This window comes from Schistocerca serialis, chromosome 4, assembly GCF_023864345.2.
Source record: "Schistocerca serialis cubense isolate TAMUIC-IGC-003099 chromosome 4, iqSchSeri2.2, whole genome shotgun sequence".
Classification (NCBI taxonomy): domain Eukaryota; kingdom Metazoa; phylum Arthropoda; class Insecta; order Orthoptera; family Acrididae; genus Schistocerca; species Schistocerca serialis.
Genome location: NC_064641.1, coordinates 106,722,092 through 106,744,899, shown reverse-complemented (window position 1 = coordinate 106,744,899; position 22,808 = coordinate 106,722,092). Strand labels below are relative to the sequence as shown.

The window sequence follows — 22,808 nt, the reverse complement described above, 5'->3', positions numbered from 1 at the left end:
CCAAATATCGTGGACAAATAGAATGAGCTGAGATTTACAAGATCTCTGTTTGAAGACTCTATGTTGATTTCAATAGAGGGGATTTTTGTTCTCCAAAAAGGTCATAATTTGTGAACATATGACATGTTCGGATATTCTACAGCAGATTGATGTCAACATTGCGGGCTTATAATTATGTGCGTCACACAGACAAACATTTTTATAAATGGAAATGATCTGTTCTTATTCTAGTTGACAGGTAACATATGTTACCCCAGCAACCTCAACAAACTGCTGCAAGAAGGTCAGAAGGACTGTTTGTATAACTGTGTGGAATATTACAGGTACTTCACCTAGTCCAGGTGCCTTTACACCACTAAGCAGTTTTAGTCATTTTTCAACTGTATAATTGCTTTTTCAGTATCTGCTAAAAACTGAATCCAGTATTTCAACATTCTCTTTGTCATTTTCTGCTTCGGTGCTGATATAGTCACTGGGCAACTGAATAGAAGATTTCAGTCCAGTTACTGATTTTGTGTGAGATCAAAACTTAGGGTTTGTGGTCAGACCAATGTGCAAAATTTTATTAGTTTAAAAGTCAGCGAGCACTTCTTGCATTGCTCTCTGTTTTCTCATTTTGGGTTTGAATTTTAGTTATCAGTAAGGCTTTCACTTAGTTTAAATCATGATGAAACTCTCTCTGCTTTTGTAGTAACTTCCTAAAGTCACTGTTGAACTGCATTAGAACTTTCTCATACCTCACAACCTTGCTCTGCATATACAGATCTAAGGCATATTGAACAATGGTTTTGAATTTAATTTGTTTTCGCTCCTTCATCATGAGACTAGATGTAGAGCAAGTTACATGCTACCTTACCACAGACTCAAAAATTCTCCACACTGCACGAGCATGAAATTTGTATATAAAATCTATAAGGGGAAAAGTGGCCCAGATCTAAAAAATACTGAAAGACACCTGGAAAAATATATTAAAAGTAAATGCTACTATAGTGTAGAAGATTTCTTGAATGATGACCATGTAATATAGTTGTTGTTGTGGTCTTCAGTCCAGAGACTGGTTTGAAGCAACTTTGTGCAAGCTTCTTCATCTCGAAGTACCTACTGCATTCTACATCCTTCTGAATCTGCTTAGCGTATTCATGTCTTGGTCTCCCTCTCTGATTTTTACCCTCCACACTGCCCTCCAACACTAAATTGGTGATCCCTTGATGCCTCAGAACATGTCCTACCAGCTGATCCCTTCTTCTAGTCAAGTTGTTCCAAAAATTCCTCTTCTCTCCAGTTCTGTTCAGTACCTCCTCATTAGTTACATGATTTATCCATCTACCCTTCAGCATTCTTCTGTAGCCTTGAAAGCCTCTATTCTCTTCTTGTCTAAACTATTTATTGTCCATGTTTCACTCCCATACGTGGCTACAATCCATACAAATACTTTCAGAATAGACTTCCTGACAGTTAAATCTATACTCGATGTTAACAAATTTCTCTTCTTCAGAAACGCTTTCCTTGATATTGCCAGTCTGAATTTTATATCCTCTCTACTTCAACCATCATCAGTTATTTTGCTCCCCAAATAGCACTCATCTACTACTGTAAGTGTCTCATTTCCTAATCTAATTCCCTCTGCATCACCTGATTTAATTTGACTACATAGCATTATCCTCATTTTGCTTTTGTTGATGTTCATCTTGTATCCTCCTTTCAAGACACTGTCCATTCCATTCAATTGCTCTTCCAGGTCCTTTGCTGTCTCTGACAGATTACAATGTCATTGTCAAACCTCAATGTTTTAATTTCTTCTCCATGGACTTTAATTCCTACTCTAAAATTTTCTTTTGTTCTTTTATTGCTTACAGATTTAATAGCATTGGGGATAGGCTACAACCCTGTCTCACTCCCTTCCCAACCACTGCATCCCTCTCATGCCCCTTGACTCTTATAACTCCCATCTGGTTTCTGTACAAATTGGAAATAGCCTTTTGTTCCCTGTATTTGACCCCTGACACCTTCAGAACTTGACAGGGAATATTCCAGTCAACACTTACAAAAGCTTACTCTAAGTCTACGAATGCTAGGAACATAGGTTTGCCTTTCCGTAATCTATCTTCTAAGATAAGTCTTAGGGTCGGTATTTCCTCACATGTTACAACATTTCTACGGAATCCAAACTGATCTACCGCAAGGTTGGCTTCTAGCAGTTTTTTCATTCATCTGTGAATTTGTGTTAGTATTTTGCAGCCGTGACTTATTAAACTAGTAGTTCGGTAATTTTACACGTCAACACCTGCTTTCTTTGGGATTGGAATTATTATATTCTTCTTGAAGTCCGAGGGTATTTCACCTGTCTTATACATCTTGATCACCAGATGGTAGAGTTTTGCAGGGTTGGCTTTCCCAAGGCTATCAGTAGTTCTAATGGAATGTTGTCTACTCCCAGGGCCTTGTATCGGCACAGGTCTTTCAGTGCTCTGTCAAACTCATCACACAGTATCATATCTCCCATTTCATCTTCATCTATGTTCTCTTCTGTTTCCATAATATTTCCCTCCAGTACATCACCCTCTTATAGACTCTCTATGTACTCCTTCCACCTTCCTGCTTTCCCTTCTTTGCTTAGAACTCGTTTCCCATCTGAGTTCTTGATATTCATACAAATGGTTCTCTTTTCTCCAAAAGTCCCTTTAATTTTCCTGTAGGCAGTATCTATCTTACCCCTAGTGATATATGCCTATACATCCTTACATTTGTCCTCGAGCCATCCCTACTTAGCCATTTTGCACTTCCTGTTGATGTCATTTTTGAGACGTTTGTATTCCTTTTTGCCTGCTGCACTTACTGCATTTTTATATTTTCTCCTTTCATCAATTAAATTCTGTATCTCTTACGTTAGCCAAGTATTTCTACTAGACCTTGTCTTTTTACCTACTTGATCCTCTCCTGCCTGCACTATTCCATCTCTCAAAGCTACCGATTCTTCTTCTACTGTATTTCTTTCCCCCTTTCTTGTCAATTGTTTCCTAACACTCTTTCTGAAACTCTCTACAACATCTGGTTCTTTCACTTTATCCAGGCCCCATCTCCTTAAATTCCTACCTTTTTGTAGTTTCTTCAGTTTTAGTCTGTAGTTCATAACCAATAAATTGTGGTCAGAGTCTACATCTGCCCTTGTAAATGTCTTACAATTTAAAACCTGGTTTCTAAATCTCTGTCTTACCATTATATAATCTATGTGAAACCTTCCAGTGTCTCCAGGCCTCTTCCACGTATACAACCTTCTTTCGTGATTCTTAAACCAAGTGTTGGCTATGGATAAGCTATGCCCTGTGCAAAATTCTACCAAGTGGTTCATTTGTTACCCCCATTCCATATCCACCAACTACTTTTCCTTCGCTTCCTTTTCCTGCTATCGAATTCCAGTCCCTCATGACTACAAAATTTTCATCTCCCCTCACTATCTGAATGATTTCTTTTATCTCATCATACATTTCTTCAATCCTTTCATCATCGGCAGAGCTAGTTGGTGTATAAACTTGTACTACTGTGGTAGGCGTAGGCTTCATGTCTATCTCGGTTACAATAATGTGTTCACTATGCTGTTCATAGTAGCTTACCCGCACTCCTATTTTTTTATTAATTATGAAACCTACTTCTGCATTACTCCTATTTGATTTTATGTTTATAACCCTGTATTCACCTGATCAAAAGTCTTGTTCCTAATTCCCACTATATCTAACTTATCCTATCCATATCCCTTTTTAAATTTTCTAAACTACTTGCCCGATTAAGGGACCTGACATTCCACATTGTACACAATAACCAAGATATAGAAGAAGTTCACTCAGTCAAATTCTTAGGTTTAAATGTAAATAAAAATTTGAACCGGCAGGCACACATTGAATACCTGACAAACAAACTGAGAAGCTTTGCATTTGCAGTACAAATATTATCAGCTGCAGTTGACATGGACACATGAGAAGTTGCATATACAAGCTAATTTGAATCCGTTATTGGGTGTGGTATTGTTTTTTGGGGTAAATTGACAAACATAGTGCGGATACTAAAAATACAGAAAAAATCATTTGAATTATGTGCACTGCAAATCACAAAGAACCAAGTCTACCATTATTTAGAAAACTTAAATATTGGCTCTGCCATCCTTATACATATATGAGATTATTATATTGTACACCAGACATGAATTATTTGAGAGAAACCATTTTGTCCATTCATATGATACTAGAAACAGAGAAAATTCTATGCTCCCCACCCACCACCTCAGATTCTATGGCCAGGGACCTCAGGTCATGGGAATGAAAATTTGTAATAAATTAAAAGGGAACAAGTTGATGCAGATGAATTCAGGTTCACTTAAAAGAAAGCTATATGAGATACTGACACTGATGTGTTTTTACTCAGTGGATGAATACATGCAGGACAAACTGGTAATATGAGCTGGATACAATGTGTTACACATTCCAAGAAACATCCTTATAGTGTTATTATTTATTGTAGTGCTATTATTTAGTAATGTAAAAATCATTGTAACTGTATTATAAATTTTTGACATGTCTCCTGTATGCAAACCAAATGGATTGCAAATGTACATCATGAGATGAATAAAACACAATTCACGCTCCGATCCGTAGAATGCCAGTTTTGTTTCTCCTGATAACAACATCCTCGTGAGTAGTCCCTGCCCGGAAATCTGAATGAGGGACTATTTTACCTCCAGAATATTTTACCCAAGAGGATGTCATCATCTTTTAACCATACGGTAAAGTTGCACGCTCTTAGGAAAAATTATGGCAGTAGTTTCCTCTTGCTTTCAGCCATTCACAGTACCAGCTGAGCAAGGCCATTTTGGTTAATGTTACAAGATCAGATCAGTCAATCAGCCAGACTGTTGCCCCCGCAATTACTGAAAAGACTGCTTCCCCTCTTCAGGAACCACAAGTTTATCTGGCTTCTCAACAGATATCCCTCCATTGTGGTCGCACCTGGGGTACAGCTATGTGTATCGCTGAGGCACGCAAGCCTCCCCACCAACAGCAAGGTACGTGGTTCATGGGGGGAAGATGTCATATAGTATCTCTCTAAAAAGTAGCACCACATATATTATAACAACAGATTTATAAAAAATAAAAAAATAAAAAAATGACAACCACGTAAAGTAATATATATTCATTGTCCCCTTAGAATAGTTTATTAGTCTGTATGTTAGTCTTAAAACTTACAGGTCACCTATGTCACAGTCTTTGATTGTATGAGGCATGTAATGTGATAATAAAAATTTGATTTTGATTTTGATTTATTCATCTCCAGAGCCATATATTTGATGCTGACTGCTAAGATAATTGAAATTTGTTTAGTGTCACTCTTGTTAAGCTAAAATATTTTCATGTCTTTATTAACATTTGTTACAAGTTCCTTAGTCATAGACCAAGACCTTATGGTTAATGACTCCCTGCTCTGTGTCAATTGTTTGAAAGTAGGAGACATTGGGTGTTGTCCTCACAAGTTGACTCTCTAACTGCACTAAGTATTTTTAAGAAACAACATTCTGGGCAGTCTCAGATCAATCCCTATCTCTGGCACCAATTTAACTACATGACTCTCCCATTCTATAGCTGGCAAAGTCAAGTCTTCCTCTATTACAATAGCAAGATCAGGAAACAAACCTTTGATTTTCTCCAAGGTTTCTCTGAAGCAGTGTGCCACTATAGCTTTTGAGGCATGTGGTCTGCAAAGAGGTCTGATATCGAAGTTTGACCCACTTTTGATGTTTACTTTCATCCACATTGTTTCACATTTGGAAACTACTAAATCTCACTATTCAATATAAATTTCTTTACGGCAAAATGTATGTTGTCGCTGTTAGGATCTAGCCTATCTGTACTCTATATATTCCCACTGAATTTAGGATTTTGCTGCTATTCATTTACGATTTGAAAGCTTCCTGATCCTAATACAATATTAGAATTATGACCTTCAGTAAGTGAGACTGATTCTGGGCCCTTGTCATGGGTGCTTTTGCAGTTTACTAATGCTACATTACCATTTTCTGTTTTGGATCTGTGAGGATGAAAATACTTCTCTGAGAGTAACCTGGGGAATTCCAAGCAGTTTGTTTACTGCCACCCATGTGTTCATAAAGTTATGCTTGTCAGATTATAGAGCCATGTTAAGATATTAAATGACAGCTGAGTGAAGAAAGTTATTGCTGTCATGATAATACTAAACCTAACGGTGCTTAAATACAAATGTCATTTAATTTTATCTTCCAGACTCTTTAGTTCTCGAACAACTACAAAGAATGATGTCTTATTTCCTTTGTCATGAAAATATGACTTCCTTTGAAACATCATCCAATTTTTATTTCTTGTAAAAGACATTAGTTTATTGTTTGAATTACAACCAACTGACCACCTTGTCATGCTCTGCCAGAGGTTTTCATTTGCATGCAATATGGAGGGACATGGGGCCAGCATAACTCTCTCCTGGCCTTTGGTGGCTTTCTAGACCTCACAGCCACTACGTCTCATTTAAGTAGTTCCTCAGTTGACATCACGAAGCTGAGTGCACCCATTTGAGTCCTCCCACCAAGGAAACATCCCTGGCAGTACCAGGAGTGGAACCCGGGTCCTCTGCATGGCAGCCAGACATGTTGAACACTGAGCTACAGAGACAGATATCAGGTCCCTAACATTCTCTTAAATGTTGCAATATTTCATTTAGCATTACAATGAATTTTTAGTCATATACCACATGTGTTAGGTTGTGGTAATGTCACATCAAACAGTAAACACATACCCCACTTCAAATCAGGCATTGCAGTACCACTGCATAGCACAAGTGCAGTGCAGATGTCATTATTATGTTGGTATGAATTTTATAACTTCTATATGAATGAAACACTGCTAATGATTCTAACCTACTGGTGGTGTCCCAAATGGTTCTGTTGGGTTGGGGTCTTTGAGGAAGGAGACCAGACAGCGAGGTCATCGGTCTCATCGGATTAGGGAAGGACGGGGAAGGAAGTCAGCTGTGCCCTTTCAAAGGAACCATCCTGGCATTTAACTGAAGCAATTTAGGGAAATCATGGAAAACCTAAATAAGGATGGCTGGACGCGGGATTGAACCGTTGTCCTCCCGAATGCGAGTCCAGTGTCTCTGGTGTCTCTGATGCTCCAGTTACTGCTATTACAGAAGAAAGCATCAACATTACTGTTGTCATTGTGAAAGAGGATTGATGAGCAACCTTACAAATATCTTCTGAAATGTGTTTGTGTACCGTGAGTTCCAAGACTGTTGATTTGCGAACAAAAAGACATTTATGTGTAGGTCTGCACGCAGTTAAGTTGATGTTAGAGAAAGATACGGAGTTTCTTTCAAAAGGAATCGCTGCTGATGAATCTTTGATACATCATTTTCATCCTGTGAGGAAAACACCAATGTGTGGAAATCTCCTTCATCACCAACCCCCAAAAAGAAAAAGTTTTTGCTTCTATTAGGAAAATTATGGTCATCTCATTTTTTAATGTTCATGGAATTATTTATTAGCAAGTTCTACCTGCACACACATCAAGAACTGCACAATACTGCAGGAACACCCTGAAAACTTTGCAAGTCCATATCAGGTGCAAAAGGCCACATATCTGTGAAACAGGCCAGATCATGCCCCACAATAATGCATGGCTACATATTGCAAATGTTATTACTGAATATCTTACAAAATTCAATCTGAAGTTCATCACTCAACCTCCCTATAGTCTGAATTTAGTCCTGTGTGACTTTTTTCCATTCCCTAACTTGAAGAAACACCCTCATGCGAGGCAGTTTCTATCATCAGACTAGTTGTGAAAGCTGCAGAGGAAGCTCTGAAGGACCTTTAAAAAAATAGTTTCTAGCATGTCTTTGCAGACTGGCTGATATGCTGGGTCAAATGCATCACATCCTAAGGTGACTATGTTGAGAAGGACCATGAAAATTATTTGTGTGATTGAAAGAATGTTTTCAAAAAATTATTATGACCCTTCTTTACTGAACAGCCCTTGAACAAAACATCTTACACAGAAATATTGCCATATAAGCTATTATAATAGGACTTTAAGGCATCAGATGTGCTCTGAATACTGGCATTGGTTGCGAATAGAGAATTATTCATCAGCAGCTCTCGGGGGTTGAAATTTGGTTTTTGTAATAGTTGAGAGCAAATGTATAGATGACTAACATTTCAACAAAGAGAATCCATGCATGTGGAATAAAACAGTGATTTATTTTTATCTGTGAAAAATAAGAAAAAGAAAAAGAAATAAATAAGAAGAAGGAAGGATAGAAAGAAATCAACTGTAGTTCTTATATGAACAGATTTTCTAAGTAAAAAGTCTAAACCCATGTAATTCGTAACTGTGCACTCACCATGTTTTTGACATCTTCTAGGTCTGCATGTGTTTTCAAAAAAATATTTCAGTTTCTTGTTATAAACCATGATGAGGATGTATGTCACAATAAGGAGAACCATTATTGCTGACTCTATCCACGTGATTTTATCATCCCAGATGGAAGCTACCAGAGAAAACAGTGCTATTGCGTAGATGGTGGTGTCCCGTGTGAGAGGCCACTTGTCCAATGTGATAGTCTGTTAAAGTAAAAGTGCTCTATGTAAAAGTTATTTAAATAGAGTTAATGACTGAAACAAAAACTTAACCACTGTATCAAGTTTCCCTTTACAGGTATCATGTACATACCATCTAAATAGTCTGTGCTTGTTAGCTCTGATGTGGAATGAGTCACACTTCACAGCACTTATCGAAATATGACTACTGTACATATGTGCCATATATGCACATTATGCTACTATATACAGCTATACAGGGTGAAGTGAAATTCGCACACTCGGGCTTCACAGTGTGACTCCTTACATGCCAGTTATAAGAAAATGTCTGTCACAAAATTTCGTCTGGCGAGTGCATCCAGCAGAAAAAGGACATTAGAGAGAGACAATCTGGCAACACTGTAACCACATGTATGGTAACTACCTCTGTCAGCACATGTTACTCATGCTGTGCAGTTGGTGCAGTGGATATATTTTTGGATTAGCATACAGTAGGTCAATGGTTCGATCCTGGTTTGAGGCATATGTTTTTTATTTGGTAAATGTAGTCCAGGTGGTACGGTATCTGGCATCTTAATCCTCAACAGTGCATCGTCTAGAAAACTACAATCATAGAAGTGGAAGATTTTTCAGCTTTGAAAGAAGCCCTTTCCACGTCATGGGTGTGAATTTATTCGCACCTTTTCTTCTACTAGATTGAAACCAGTTTTCTTTGTACCCTCCTCCAATGGTTCCACAGATTCTTGCCTCATTCAGGTCCATTACATTTCAGTAGGGCTTTATGTTGCCAGTAGCACTAGCAAAGTGCTTTGCCAATAATGTCCAATCTCTCTTACTATTTGTATGTGTTATCACCATGATCCCACTAATTATGCCTTTCAACATTGAGTCTGGTAACCTCATGCTGTTTAGTATGTATCTCAATTTATTATTATTATCATTATTCTGTCGATGGGATTGTGGAAATTTCATGTCTATTACTGTTAAGGAAGTGGTGTAATTTGAAACCGAACATTTCACAATTAGCAGTGTCAGGTTGAATCATGCAGAACAATATCTGTCAGAAGGGTAATGCACGTTAGGTGGAGCTGTGCGCAGGACTGGTGGCGTGTTTATACTGGACATGCTGTCCATCGGAGAGGGACTAGTTCGAGCGGAATAATGCACCTGTGACAGGCTACAATGTACCATGTGTACACACATTGAATTTTCTCATTGTAAACCTTTAAACTAGTGTGGCAGACGTATGGCATACACAAATAATGAATATGTGGATATGCTTCTGGTCCTTGGTGCATCTCATTACTGGGGTGGTGTTGCCACGCATGAGTATGCTGCTAGATATCCTCATCGACGCCACCCAGATAAAAATGTGTTTCATCGTCTGGAGCTGCGCCTTTGGGAATAAGTTTCTCTCCTTCCACCATCACAGGACAGAGGTCGTCCATGGACTCGCTGACTCCAGCTACTGAGGAAACTATTCTGGAGGTCATACACCGAGAACTTCAGTGAAGTACATGTAGCATAGCAAGGCAGCTGCATGTCTCGCAATGCACGGTCAGTAATGTGCTGCACGAGCATGGGCTGCACCCCTATTGTTATGCTTTCATGCAACACCTGCACCCAGCAGATCACCATCAGCAGATTGCAATCCTGTGAATTGTTGCAACAACAACAGGAACCCAATGATGACTTCAGGAGCACTGTAATATGATTGGATGAAGCAGCATTCACTCTTGAGGGTGTCTTCAATATGCACAATGCCCACCATTGGTGTGAGGCTAATCTGCACGTCACCTGCATCAGTGAATATCAAGTTTGCTTCGATATCAATGTCTGGGCTGGAATATTGGGCAACATGTGATGGGCCCCTTCATGTTGTCTGACTGGTTGACATCATGCATTCCTCTCAAAATATCTCCCTGATGCGCTTGAAGATGTTCCACTACATCTTCAGTAGAGGATATGGTTCCAACATGATGGTGCACCTCCACAATCTGGAATTAATGTGTGACAGTATTTGGACAGAACATTTCCAGGGAAATGGCTCTGATGTGGAGGTCCAGTTGTATGACAACCGTGTTCACCTTACCTAAATCCCCTGGATTCCTTCCTGTGGGGTCACTTGAAGGAGTATGTGTACTCTACTCCACCGACAAATGTGGAAGACTTGGTAGTGGGTGTTCATGCTGTTCTGGTTACTGTGGAAGTAGCTTTGATGCGAAGGGTCCAAAGCTGTACGATCTGGCAGGTTGCGTAACATTTGGACATGCAGGGAGGTCGATTTGAGCATCTGTTGTTCTGAGGGCAACGTATTCTGTTGTGAAGGTCATGTGGTCATTAATATGGACATTATTATTGTCACTGGTTGCTAATGTGTGACATATGAGCCCTCATATAACATGTAGTATAAATGACAAGTATATGTGTTATTGTACTGTGCTGTCATCTTTAGCATCTTGAAATTCATATTATTTTTGTAGTTATTCTGTCCTATGACAGGTCATTTGTTTCAACTGTCTGTTTCTTATTTGTCACCGAGTGAGATGTTGCAGTGGTTAGAAACTGGACTTGCATTCAGGAGGACGACAGTTCAATCCCACGTCTGGCCATCCTGAGTTAGGTTTTCCATGATTTCTCTAAATCGCTTTGGACAAATGCCGGGATGATTCCTTTGAAAGAGCATATCCAACTTCCTTCCCCATCCTGATGAGACTGATGACCTTGCCGTTTGGTCTCTTCCCCCCAAATCAACCCAGCCCCAACTCTTATTTGTCTAACCATGTATTTGTTATGTTCACCATTACAAAATGTTGTAAATTTGGTATATATGTGACCTAAGAAATGGTGTATATTACATTATGAAATGTCAGAATGGAATTAACAAATAAAAAAAAATGCGCCCCAACTAAGGATCGAACCTTTGACCTCCTGCATGCTAACCCAAAACTCTTACCGACTACATCAACTGTGCAGCATGAGTAATATGTGCTGACAGAGATAGTTACCATACGTGCGGTTACAGTGTTGCCAGATTGCCACTCTAAATTCCTTTTTCTGCCAGATGTACTCGCTAGATGAAATTTTGTGGCAGACATTTTTTTATCGCTGCCATGTGAGGAGTCTCACTGCAAAGACCAAATGCATGAATTTCGCTTCACCCTTTGTACATACTAATGTAATGTAACCCACCATGTGTAATGTTGAATGACATTTAATACAAAATTTACAGTACCGTGGCACAAGATTAATAACATCACTTATGGGCAATGTTAATAATTGTAAAACAAGGTACATTATACAAAATGACCAACTGCATGATGCTCACTGTCCCTTTGTCTTCATGGGTAGTATGTTAATGCACTGATTTTGAATATAGAGACACTTAAAATGCTATTATTAGCTGATAACACAACATTTATAACTAAAACAAACAAAATAATAATATCTTCAAGAACAAATAAACACTTCCAAAAACCAAGCCAATGTCTAGACCCACTTAAACTAGATAATTATGAAACTTCCTGTCAAACCAAAACTGTGTGCAGGAGTGAGACTCAAACTTGGGATGTTTCCCTTTTGCAGGCGATTGCTCTGCAAACTGAGCTACCCAAGCATGCTTTGTGACCCACCTCACATCTTTACTTCCGCCAATATCTCATATCCTCCCTTCCAAGTTTCATAGAAGCTCTCCTGCAAAATTTGCAGGACTAGTACTACCAGAAGAAAGGATATTGCAAAGAATGTAACAATATTATGGAGAGGAAAGTTACCACTCACCATAAAGCGGAGACGCGGAGTCGCAGACAGGCACAACAAAGTTTTTGGCCAATGGCCTTTTTCAACAATAGACACACACACACACACACTCACGCAAATGCAACTCACACACATTACTGCTGTCTCAGGCAACTGAAACCACACTGCAAGCAGCAGTACCAGCACATGATGGGAGTGGCGACTGGGGGAGGGGGGATGGTGAGGGGGGGGGGAGGAGCCTGGTGTGGGGAGGGGGAGGGATAGCATGGTGGGGATGGTGGACAGTGAAGTGCTGCAGGTTGGGTGGGGGGGGGGGGGGTTGGGTGGGGGAGGGGGAGGGAAGTAGCGGAAAAAGAGAGAAATTAAAATATATAAATAAATTAAATATAAAATAAAGACTGGGTGTGGTGATGGAATGGCAGCTGTGTAGTGCTGGAATGGAAGCAGGGAAGGGGCTGGATGGGTGAGGACAGCGACTAATGAAGGCTGAGGCCGGGAGGGTTGTTGGAGCGTAGGATATATTGCAGGGAAAGTTCCCACCTGCACAATTCAGAAAAGCTGGTTTTGGTGGAAAGGATCCATGTGGCACAGGTTGTGAAGCAGTTATCGAAATGAAGGGTATCATGTTTGGCAGCATTTTCAGCAACAAAGTGGTCCACTTGTTTCCTGGCCACAGTTTTTTGGTGGCCTTTCATGTGGACAGACAGCTTGTTGAATGCATCATAGTGGTTATAGCTTAGCTTGTAGACCACATGACTGGTTTCACAGGTAGCCCTGCCTTTGATGGGCTAGGTGATGTTAGTGACCAAACTGGAGTAGGAGGTGGTGGGAGGATGTACAAGCTAAGCTGCAACGGCTGTGTTGCATTCTTTGTAGGCATGACAATCAACAAGCTGTCTGTTCACATGACTGGCCACCAACAAACTGTGATCAAGAAACAAGTGGATCACCCTGTTGCTGAACACACTACCAAACATGATATCCTTCATTTCAATGACTGCTTCACAGCCTGTACCATATGGATCCTTCCCACCAACACCAGCTTTTCTGAATTGCACAGGTGGGAACTTTCCCTGCAATACATCCTATGTGCCTGCAACACACTTGGCCTCAACCTTCGTTAGTCTCTGTCCTCACCTATCCAGCCCCTTCCCTGCTCTCATTCCAGCAACACAGCTGTCATTCCACCACCACACCCAATCTTTATTTTTTATTTTATTTTACTTTATTTTATTTATTTATATATATATATATTTTATTTATTTATTTCTCTCTATTTCTCTCCTTTTCCGCTACTTGCCCTCGCTCCCCACCTCTCCCCTGTCCGCCACCCAACCTGTGTGTGCGTGTGTGTGTGTGTGTGTGTGTGTGTGTGTGTGTGTGTGTGTGTGTACTGTTTAAGTGTGAAAATCTTTATATTGTGCCTATCTGCAACTCAGCATCTCCACTATATGGTGAGTGGCAACTTTCCTTCTCATAATATTGTTACATTCCATTTTGGATTTTCCATAGTTGAATATTGCAGAGATATAGCTTAGCCACAGCCTGGGGGATGTTTCCAGAATAAAATTTTCATTAGTGTATGCTGATACGAAATTTCCTGGCAGATTAATACTCTGTGCCAGGCTGAGACTCAAAATTGGGACCTTTGGCTTTCATGGGTAAGTGTGCTACCAACTGAGCTAGTTGTGCAAGTTTTGTAGGAGAGTTTCTGTGAAGTTAGGAAGGTAGGACAGGAGGTAAACATGGAAGTAAGCTGTGAGAATGCGTCCTGAGTCATGTTTTGGTAGTGGAGTATTTGCCTACAAAAGGCGAATGGCCCAAGTTTGAGTCATGGTCTGTCACACAATTTTGCTCTGCCAGGAAGTTTCATAACAATGCACGCTCCACTGCAGAGTGAAAATTTCATTCTGGATACATAATTCTGAATAACAATAAAACAGCAGCACCAAATTTTTACACCTCAAAAAATATAAATGTCTATTATCCAAGTGTCGTGATTAAAAATTAGTCCATAATTAATAGTGAAGAGACATAATTCTTGGTACTGTGGAAACGGAGTAATATGAAGTAAGAGATGCATGTTGATTCGAAGATGAGAGAGGGTTGTTAGGCATTAAGGATCCTGAGAAACTGCACAAATCCACAGGAATTGTAATTGAATATTATGTATGTTTTTGTTCACACTTAATATATGGAATCATTTTCTTGGGTAACTCTCCTGCAGCACAGAGTACTTCCACGATACAAAACAGAGCTATCAAAATCATTACTGTGAAGATGGTTGGAGATTAATGCAGGTCTTTGTTTAAAAAATTAAATATTCCACATTTGCTCTGTACATGTACATCTTTGAAACATTACTGTTTATCAAGAAATTAGTAAGGAAAATATGAAAAAAACTCAGGCATCCTCAACTGCTGTAGAAGGCAGTAAAATAATCTGCATGTTATGCCTGCAAACAAGAGAAGATATTAAAAAGGAACCTATCACATGATTATGAATCTGTACAATAATCTCCCAAGTACTACAAAACCTTATCAATGCCACAAAAGCATATTTTGAATAAAAGTAGTATTGCATTGTATTGTATTGAACTGGGGACCTAGAAACGATGGAGAGGCTTCCTTCCCACTATAGCCCTCAGTGGTACACAACCCCACAACAGGCTACAGCAGTCTACTCACTGCACCATCGCCCCACACCGAACCCAAGGTTATTGAACTGGGGACCTAGAAACGACGGAGAGGCTTCCTTCCTGCTATAGCCCTCAGTGGTACACAACCCCACAACAGGCTACAGCAGTCTACTCACTGCACCATTGCCCCACACCGAACCCAAGGTTATTGTGCGGTTCAGCCCCCAGTGGAACCTTGCCCCCCTCCCAGGAATGTCTCACACCAGATGAGTGTAACCCCAATGTTTGCATGGTAAAGTAATCATGGTATTGGGTACGTAGAGACAGGACTGAGTACTGTATGTGGTCCAGCCAGGGGATATATAAAACATTAACTGAATTCTTTGCTGGTACTTGACAGAACATGCCAACAGTATTTAAGAGGAAACACTTTCGTGGTTTTCTCCAAATATACATTTCCAGAACATCATGGAAATGTTTGATTTTAAATTAAAAAGTCAGTTTTATCTTGGAATGCAAGGACAGTCTATATGTTTTTTTTTAAAAAGTCTTGTTTGCTAGTATGCCAACTGCAGTGATACCATGAGACACCACTATCGAAACTGAATAGTTGGCACCCAACATTACTGTCAATCCCTATGGTGCCACTACCCAGATGGCACTTATTGTCATGTGTGCCCTCTGACAGGACCATGCAAGAGTTCGCCATATTAGCTGACAATTGGCCAGAGTGAACCAGTTTGTAATGTTATCATCTGTGGAGTCCACGGTGAGTGTGTAGCCAGTTTGGCTTAGGTGTTACTACAGTGGAATTTGTCTTAGGTGGAATATTGGTAATGCAAGGACTGGAGTTTGTTTTGGGTTATAGGCTTAAGCTAGTTTGTATGTTGTTTTATCATTTAACATTATTTGTAGGTTCCTTATTTTCTGTTGGATTTCTGTATAGGAAGTTTGAGGTTTTAGAATGATGTGAGATGAACATTACAAATCTTATAATATGTTAATGTGATGATGGATAATCCTGGGTTGAAAGCAAATAATGGAAAGAGTCATGGTAATGATTCACCATTTAGTTGAGTTGTTGTGTGGTTGATAGGCACATGATTTGACTGAAAATGTTGCTTAATTCTTGGATGACAAAATTTTTTAGAACTAATACAGAAAAATCATATATATGTACATATATACATATATCTAAAACACAGATGATGTGACTTACCGAACGAAAGTGCTGGCAGGTCGATAGACACACAAACAAACACAAACGTACACATGAAATTCAAGCTTTCGCAACAAACTGTTGCCTCATCAGGAAAGAGGGAAGGAGAGGGAAAGACGAAAGGATGTGGGTTTTAAGGGAGAGGGTAAGGAGTCATTCCAATCCCGGGAGCGGAAAGACTTACTTTAGGGGGAAAGAAGGGGTATACACTTGCACACACACACACATATCCATCCACACATACATAGACACAAGGCTTGTGTCTGTGTATGTGCGGATGGATATGTGTGTGTGTGCGAGTGTATACCCCTTCTTTCCCCCTAAGGTAAGTCTTTCCGCTCCCGGGATTGGAATGACTCCTTACCCTCTCCCTTAAAACCCACATCCTTTTGTCTTTCCCTCTCCTTCCCTCTTTCCTGATGAGGCAACAGTTTGTTGCGAAAGCTTGAATTTCATGTGTATGTTTGTGTTTGTTTGTGTGTCTATCAACCTGCCAGCACTTTCGCTCGGTAAGTCACATCATCTGTGTTTTAGATATATTTTTCCCACGTGGAATGTTTCCCTCTATTATATACATATATACGTACATACATACATATGTGGCAACATTATCCTGGCCAACTATGTGAATTTAGAGTGGCATGGTTAAGAGGTCAGAGAGAGGAGCACATTAGGTTATTTATTGATAAATTAAAGAATGCAAATTAGGACTCTGTATGTGAGTGTCAAACAAGGAAAACTGAGGCTGAAAATGATTTTGATGACATTTTTTAAAAAATATAGAAGCCTGTAGTGTTCATATTCCCCAATAATAAAAAATAGCTCCTCAAATAAAAGCAAAAATACAAAAATTACCTTGTATACAAAAGAACTGGCAGATATTAGAGAAAACATGCTCATATGGCATTGAATATATGAAAGTGAGGATAACTGAGACACAATAAAAAGTATTACAAAGCTAGGTTCATACTAGCTAAAAAAAAAGCAGCACATGAATGGTGCATAGAAAGTGCTCCAAATAATTGGAAGGCAGCATGGCAAGTTATCAGATAAAATAATCTTCCAGTCTGGTATGTCAAACTCTGCTCGATCCAGTAGAACTGAATGACTAACATTCAGGGAATTTTGAGACAAAATTAAGGCCATAGACACATCTGCAAGGGATCTGCATGGTCCCCAGTTGTATGAAAGGTCTTTGTTTTGTTGGGATAAATTCACAACTGATGACATTCTTAAAACTGTTTCCAAATTATCTAATTCCAAAAGCATGGACTGCTACTGGATGTTTAATTTATGTTGTTAAACAGTTCACTTGATAAGGAATTCAATGAGTTTTATTTTTAATAAATGTTTATAGAGTATGGAGGTTTCTGAATTCAGTCAAACTCTCAAAAGTTATCCTCATATTCAGAAACAGTGATAAATGTCTCCCCCTGAACTACCAACCAGTTTCTATTGGGCCAATATTCTCAAAAATATTTGAATCACTCATGTACATTCAATTAAGCAATTGTTTTGAAAAGCATGACCTCCTTAGTGACAGTCAATACAGACTTTGGCCAGGTAAAAATACTACTGCAGCTGTTCTGGAACTTGTTGATCAGACTTTAACAGCTTTCAAGAATAAGAAGACTGTATCACTTGTATTAAAAAACTAAACTACTCCCGAACAGGCCATGAAGGCCCAACGGTACTGACCAACCACCATGTCATCATTTGTGTTATGTGATCTAATGAAAGTGTTTGGCTGCATTCCTTTTAACACATTGCTAACAAAATTACAGTATTATGGTCTACAAAAATCTACATTAGTAGCAATTTCTTCCTACCTGAAAACCGGACGGTAATTTGCCTCAACTAGAAGTACACGCTCCCCCTTAGTAGAAATTGGTACCGGTGTTCCACAGGGCTCTGTCCTTCACCCCTTCTTTTTCATTTTGACTGTCGATGACCTGCCCAGTTGTGTATCACAGTCGGTTATCTGCTATGCTGATGATGCAACTTATTTTGCAGCACAACATCGCAACTCTTGATACAATTATCCAGGAAATTCTCGGCTTTGCATTGAATTGGTTTGCAGCCAATAATCTTGTTTGTAATCCAGATAAAACCCAAAAGCTTATGTTAGGACTGTCTAAAAATGTGGGTAATAAATGTCTCAAACTCTTAGAAATACATATTGTTGACAAATTTGAATGGGGAGAACATATCAATCAAATCTGTAAAAAGATTTCATGAGTGTCCTACCTTGTGGAAACTGAGAGATATGGTCAGCAAATAGTTATCTACTTATGACATATTTCACACTCTTTCATATGTATCAGGATAATCTCGTGGTCTTGCAGTTGCGTTCTTGCTTCCCAAGCATGAGGTCATGGATTCGATTCCCGGCGGGGTCAGGGATTTTCACCTGCCTCAAGATGACTAGGTGTGTGTGTTGTCCCCATCATTTCATCATCATTCATGAAAGTGGTAAGACTGGACTGAGCACAGGTTGGGAATTTGTACAGGTGCTGATAACCATGCAGTTGAGTGCCCCACAAACCAAACATCATCATCAACATGTATCATGTAGCCTACTCATATGGGGAAATTCTGGTTATAATCGTAACTTTGAAAAGTTAAAAAAAAAAATTATCCATGTAATATGCAAGGCTGGTCTTAAAGAGTGTTGCTACCCTCGTTTTACTGGGCTTGGCATACTAACAGTGGTGAATCTGTATATCTATGAGTTTGGACTCTTTGTCAAGAACAACATTAAAGACTGTGTTATCACAGAAACAATTCACAAACATGACACTAGAAATAAGGCAAGCATTGACATCCTAAGGGACAGGCTAGCAATAACAGGAAACTCCCACAAGTGAATGCCCTTCTAACTTTAACAAGTTTCCTATCACTGCTGGATCCTTGCCATTTTGAAAAATTCAAATTTAAATTATATAACTGGCTAACAAAAAATCAGTGTTACAGTATAAAAGTGTTTTGCAATATGGACAATGTTGATACTAATATTTAAGATTATAGTTGTATATAAGATACTTGATTTATACGTGTAATATGAATATTAATTCCAATACTTTGATTGCAAGTGGTAATTTGATATCACTGGAAAAGCCTATTATAATGTATGTGGTTAACAGCAATAAAGAATCTAAATCTGAACATTGTACAGGTTCTGTATATCAGGTGAGGGGTCATGTCAGGTGGAGCTAGTGAGAGGGGAAAGGAGTCGAGGTGGGGAAGGGGAGGGAAGAGTGGCAGTGAAGGTGTCTTAACAGCTGGGAGATGGAAGCATCAGTGGAATATTATAGGAAAGTGGCACCATTGAATTCACCCTGGTGCAGGCAATGGGAGCTGAATGTAGCACATGGTGAAGTGAGGAAATGCATTGGGAGTGGGACATGGAACAGAGGAAGGGATAGACTACAGAGAGGAGAGGGCTTGAGTGTAGAATGAGTGAACAGGGATGGAGGAGGGTGTGAGACAGGGGACAGGTACGGATTGAGGCCAAGACAACTGTCGAATTCTGTCGGAGGGGAAGGTATACAAACAAATACAAATCTGTGGCTCGGCTGTATGCACTAGAGCGCCACACTTGTATGCCAACCGGTTTATGGGCTATCTCTAGGAACTCTTCCTAGCCACTAAAGATTCTAAATCCCTTGTCAAGTACAGGTTCACTGGTTATATTTTCGTAATCAGGGCTGAGGTCCAATAAATCTCTTTATCTTTCTTCCACAGCCTCGACATCTGCTCTTCCATTCTCATTAGGTGGTCTTCCCCAGGTCAGAGTGCCACCTTCCTGGAAATTCATTCCACCTCTCTGATGGCTCCACAGAAACCTCTGTGCATATCAGGCCTTTAGGGGACTCATCCTTTGTACCCACTCAGCACAGTCCTGTCACAGGTTTCATGTATGTCCTTTGCAGCCACCCAACACAGTCCTGTCACAGGGTTAATGTATCTGTCAGGGAAGTGGACAACTGTGAAAGGAGTCATGTCATAAATAAACTCTGATATAACTTCTCCACAACCTTTTATTTGGGCAAAACCATCAACCAGCTGTCAATTTGAAAGAGTGGTCATTATCAGACTGTTTCTGAGAGCAGTGTTGGACACCCATTGAGAGAATATGCTTCACAATCTGTGACATTTGTATCATCTCCCATAATACATTTTATAGGTGGAATGGTCCTTACAATACATTATTTGATTTTGCGACCTCATGGCCTCAGTCTTCATGAGCCTGAGCCTCACACTCACTTCCAACAATTCTCCCATATCCTCCACTTAACTCAGCCTTTCATGTACCCTCTAGTAGTCTCTCTCTTTTTCTGTCCCATCTCCACCTCCCAATTCACACCTCCTGTTCATTGTGTACCACATGCAACTCCCCTCCCCACCCCCCACCTCTGGGTGCAACAGAATGGGCTCACCAGTGCCATATTTCTATTCTTGCTCCTGCTACCTGCTGCCACTCCTTGCCAGCCATCAGTCTCCACTGCCCTGCACTCCCTCTCCCACCCTGCCTCCTTTCTCTTCCCTGTGTGTGTGTGTGTGTGTGTGTGTGTGTGTGTGTGTGTGTGTGTGTGAGTTCTGTGGCAATCAGTTCTGGAGAAGCATGGATGTTTATCATTATTTTTAGTCTTGTTTATATATCTGTCCCCCCCATGAACCATGGACCTTGCCGTTGGTGGGGAGGCTTGTGTGCCTCAGCGATACAGATAGCCATACCGTAGGTGCAACCACAACGGAGAGGTATCTGTTGAGAGGCCAGACAAACATGTGGTTCCTGAAGAGGGGCAGCAGCCTTTTCAGTAGTTGCAAGGGCAACAGTCTGGATGCTTGACTGATCTGGCCTTGTAACAATAACCAAAACGGCCTTGCTGTGCTGGTACTGCGAACGGCTGAAAGCAAGGGGAAACTACAGCCATAATTTTTCCCGAGGGCACGCAGCTTTACTGTATAAATGATGATGGCGTCCTCTTGGGTAAAATATTCCGGAGGTAAAATAGTCCCCTATTCGGATCTCCGGGCGGGGACTACTCAAGAGGATGTCGTTATCAGGAGAAAGAAAACTGGCTTTCTACGGATCGGAGCGTGGAATGTCAGATCCCTTAATCGGGTAGGTAGGTTAGAAAATTTAAAAAGGGAAATGGATAGGTTGAAGTTAGATATAGTGGGAATTAGTGAAGTTCAGTGGCAGGAGGAACAAGACTTCTGGTCAGGTGACTACAGGGTTATAAACACAAAATCAAAGAGGGGTAATGCAGGAGTAGGTTTAATAATGAATAGGAAAATAGGAATGCGGGTAAGCTACTACAAACAGCATAGTGAACGCATTATTGTGGCCAAGATAGATATGAAGCCCACACCTACTACAGTAGTACAAGTTTATATGCCAACTAGCTCTGCAGATGACAAAGAAATTGATCAAATGTATGATGAAATAAAAGAAATTATTCAAATTGTGAAGGGAGATGAAAATTTAATAGTCATGGGTGACTGGAATTCGAGTGTAGGAAAAGGGAGAGAAGGAAACATAGTAGGTGAATATGGATTGGGGGAAAGAACTGAAAGAGGAAGCCGTCTGGTAGAATTTTTCACAGAGCACAACATAATCATAGCTAACACTTGGTTTAAGAATCATGAAAAAAGGTTGTATACATGGAAGAACCCTGGAGATACTAAAAGGTATCAGATAGTATATATAATGGTAAGACAGAGATTTAAGAACCAGGTTTTAAATTGTAAGACATTTCCAGGGGCAGATGTGGACTCTGACCACAATCTATTGGTTATGAGCTGTAGATTAAAACTGAAGAAACTGCAAAAAGGTGGGAATTTAAGGAGATGGGACCTGGATAAACTGAAAGAACCAGAGGTTGTAGAGAGTTTCAGGGAAAACATAAGGGAACAATTGACAGGAATGGGGTAAAGAAATACAGTAGAAGAAGAATGGGTAGCTTTGAGGGATGAAGTAGCGAAGGCAGCAGAGGATCAAGTAGGTAAAAAGACGAGGGCTAGTAGAAATCCTTGGGTAACAGAAGAGATACTGAATTTAATTGATGAAAGGAGAAAATATAAAAATGCAGTAAGTGCAGCAGGCAAAAAGGAATACAAACGTCTCAGAAATGAGATCGACAGGAAGTGCAAAATGGCTAAGCAGGGATGGCTAGAGGACAAATGTAAGGATGTAGAGGCCTATCTCACTAGGGGTAAGATAGATACTGCCTACAGGAAAATTAAAGAGACCTTTGGAGATAAGAGAACGACTTGTATGAATATCAAGAGCTCTGATGGAAACCCAGTTCTAAGCAAAGAAGGGAAAGCAGAAAGGTGGAAGGAGTATATAGAGGGTCTATACAAGGGCGATGTACTTGAGGACAATATTATGGAAATGGAAGAGGATGTAGATGAAGATGAAATGGGAGATATGATACTGCGTGAAGAGTTTGACAGAGCACTGAAAGACCTGAGTCGAAACAAGGCCCCCGGAGTAGGTAACATTACATTGGAACTACTGACGGCCTTGGGAGAGCCAGTCCTGACAAAACTCTACCATCTGGTGAGCA

The 22,808-nt window shown here is 40.0% G+C and overlaps 1 protein-coding gene across 1 annotated transcript in view; it reads right to left on the bottom strand.

The window, feature by feature from the left end:
- The window catches only part of LOC126474295 (sodium/potassium/calcium exchanger 5-like), a 180,500-nt gene that overhangs the window by 59,574 nt on the left and 98,118 nt on the right, over positions 1 to 22,808 (bottom strand). Inside the window, exon 7 of the mRNA XM_050101760.1 lies at positions 8,419 to 8,638. Coding sequence (XP_049957717.1) covers positions 8,419 to 8,638 — 220 coding nt within the window. The remainder of the gene's footprint in view (positions 1 to 8,418; positions 8,639 to 22,808) is intronic.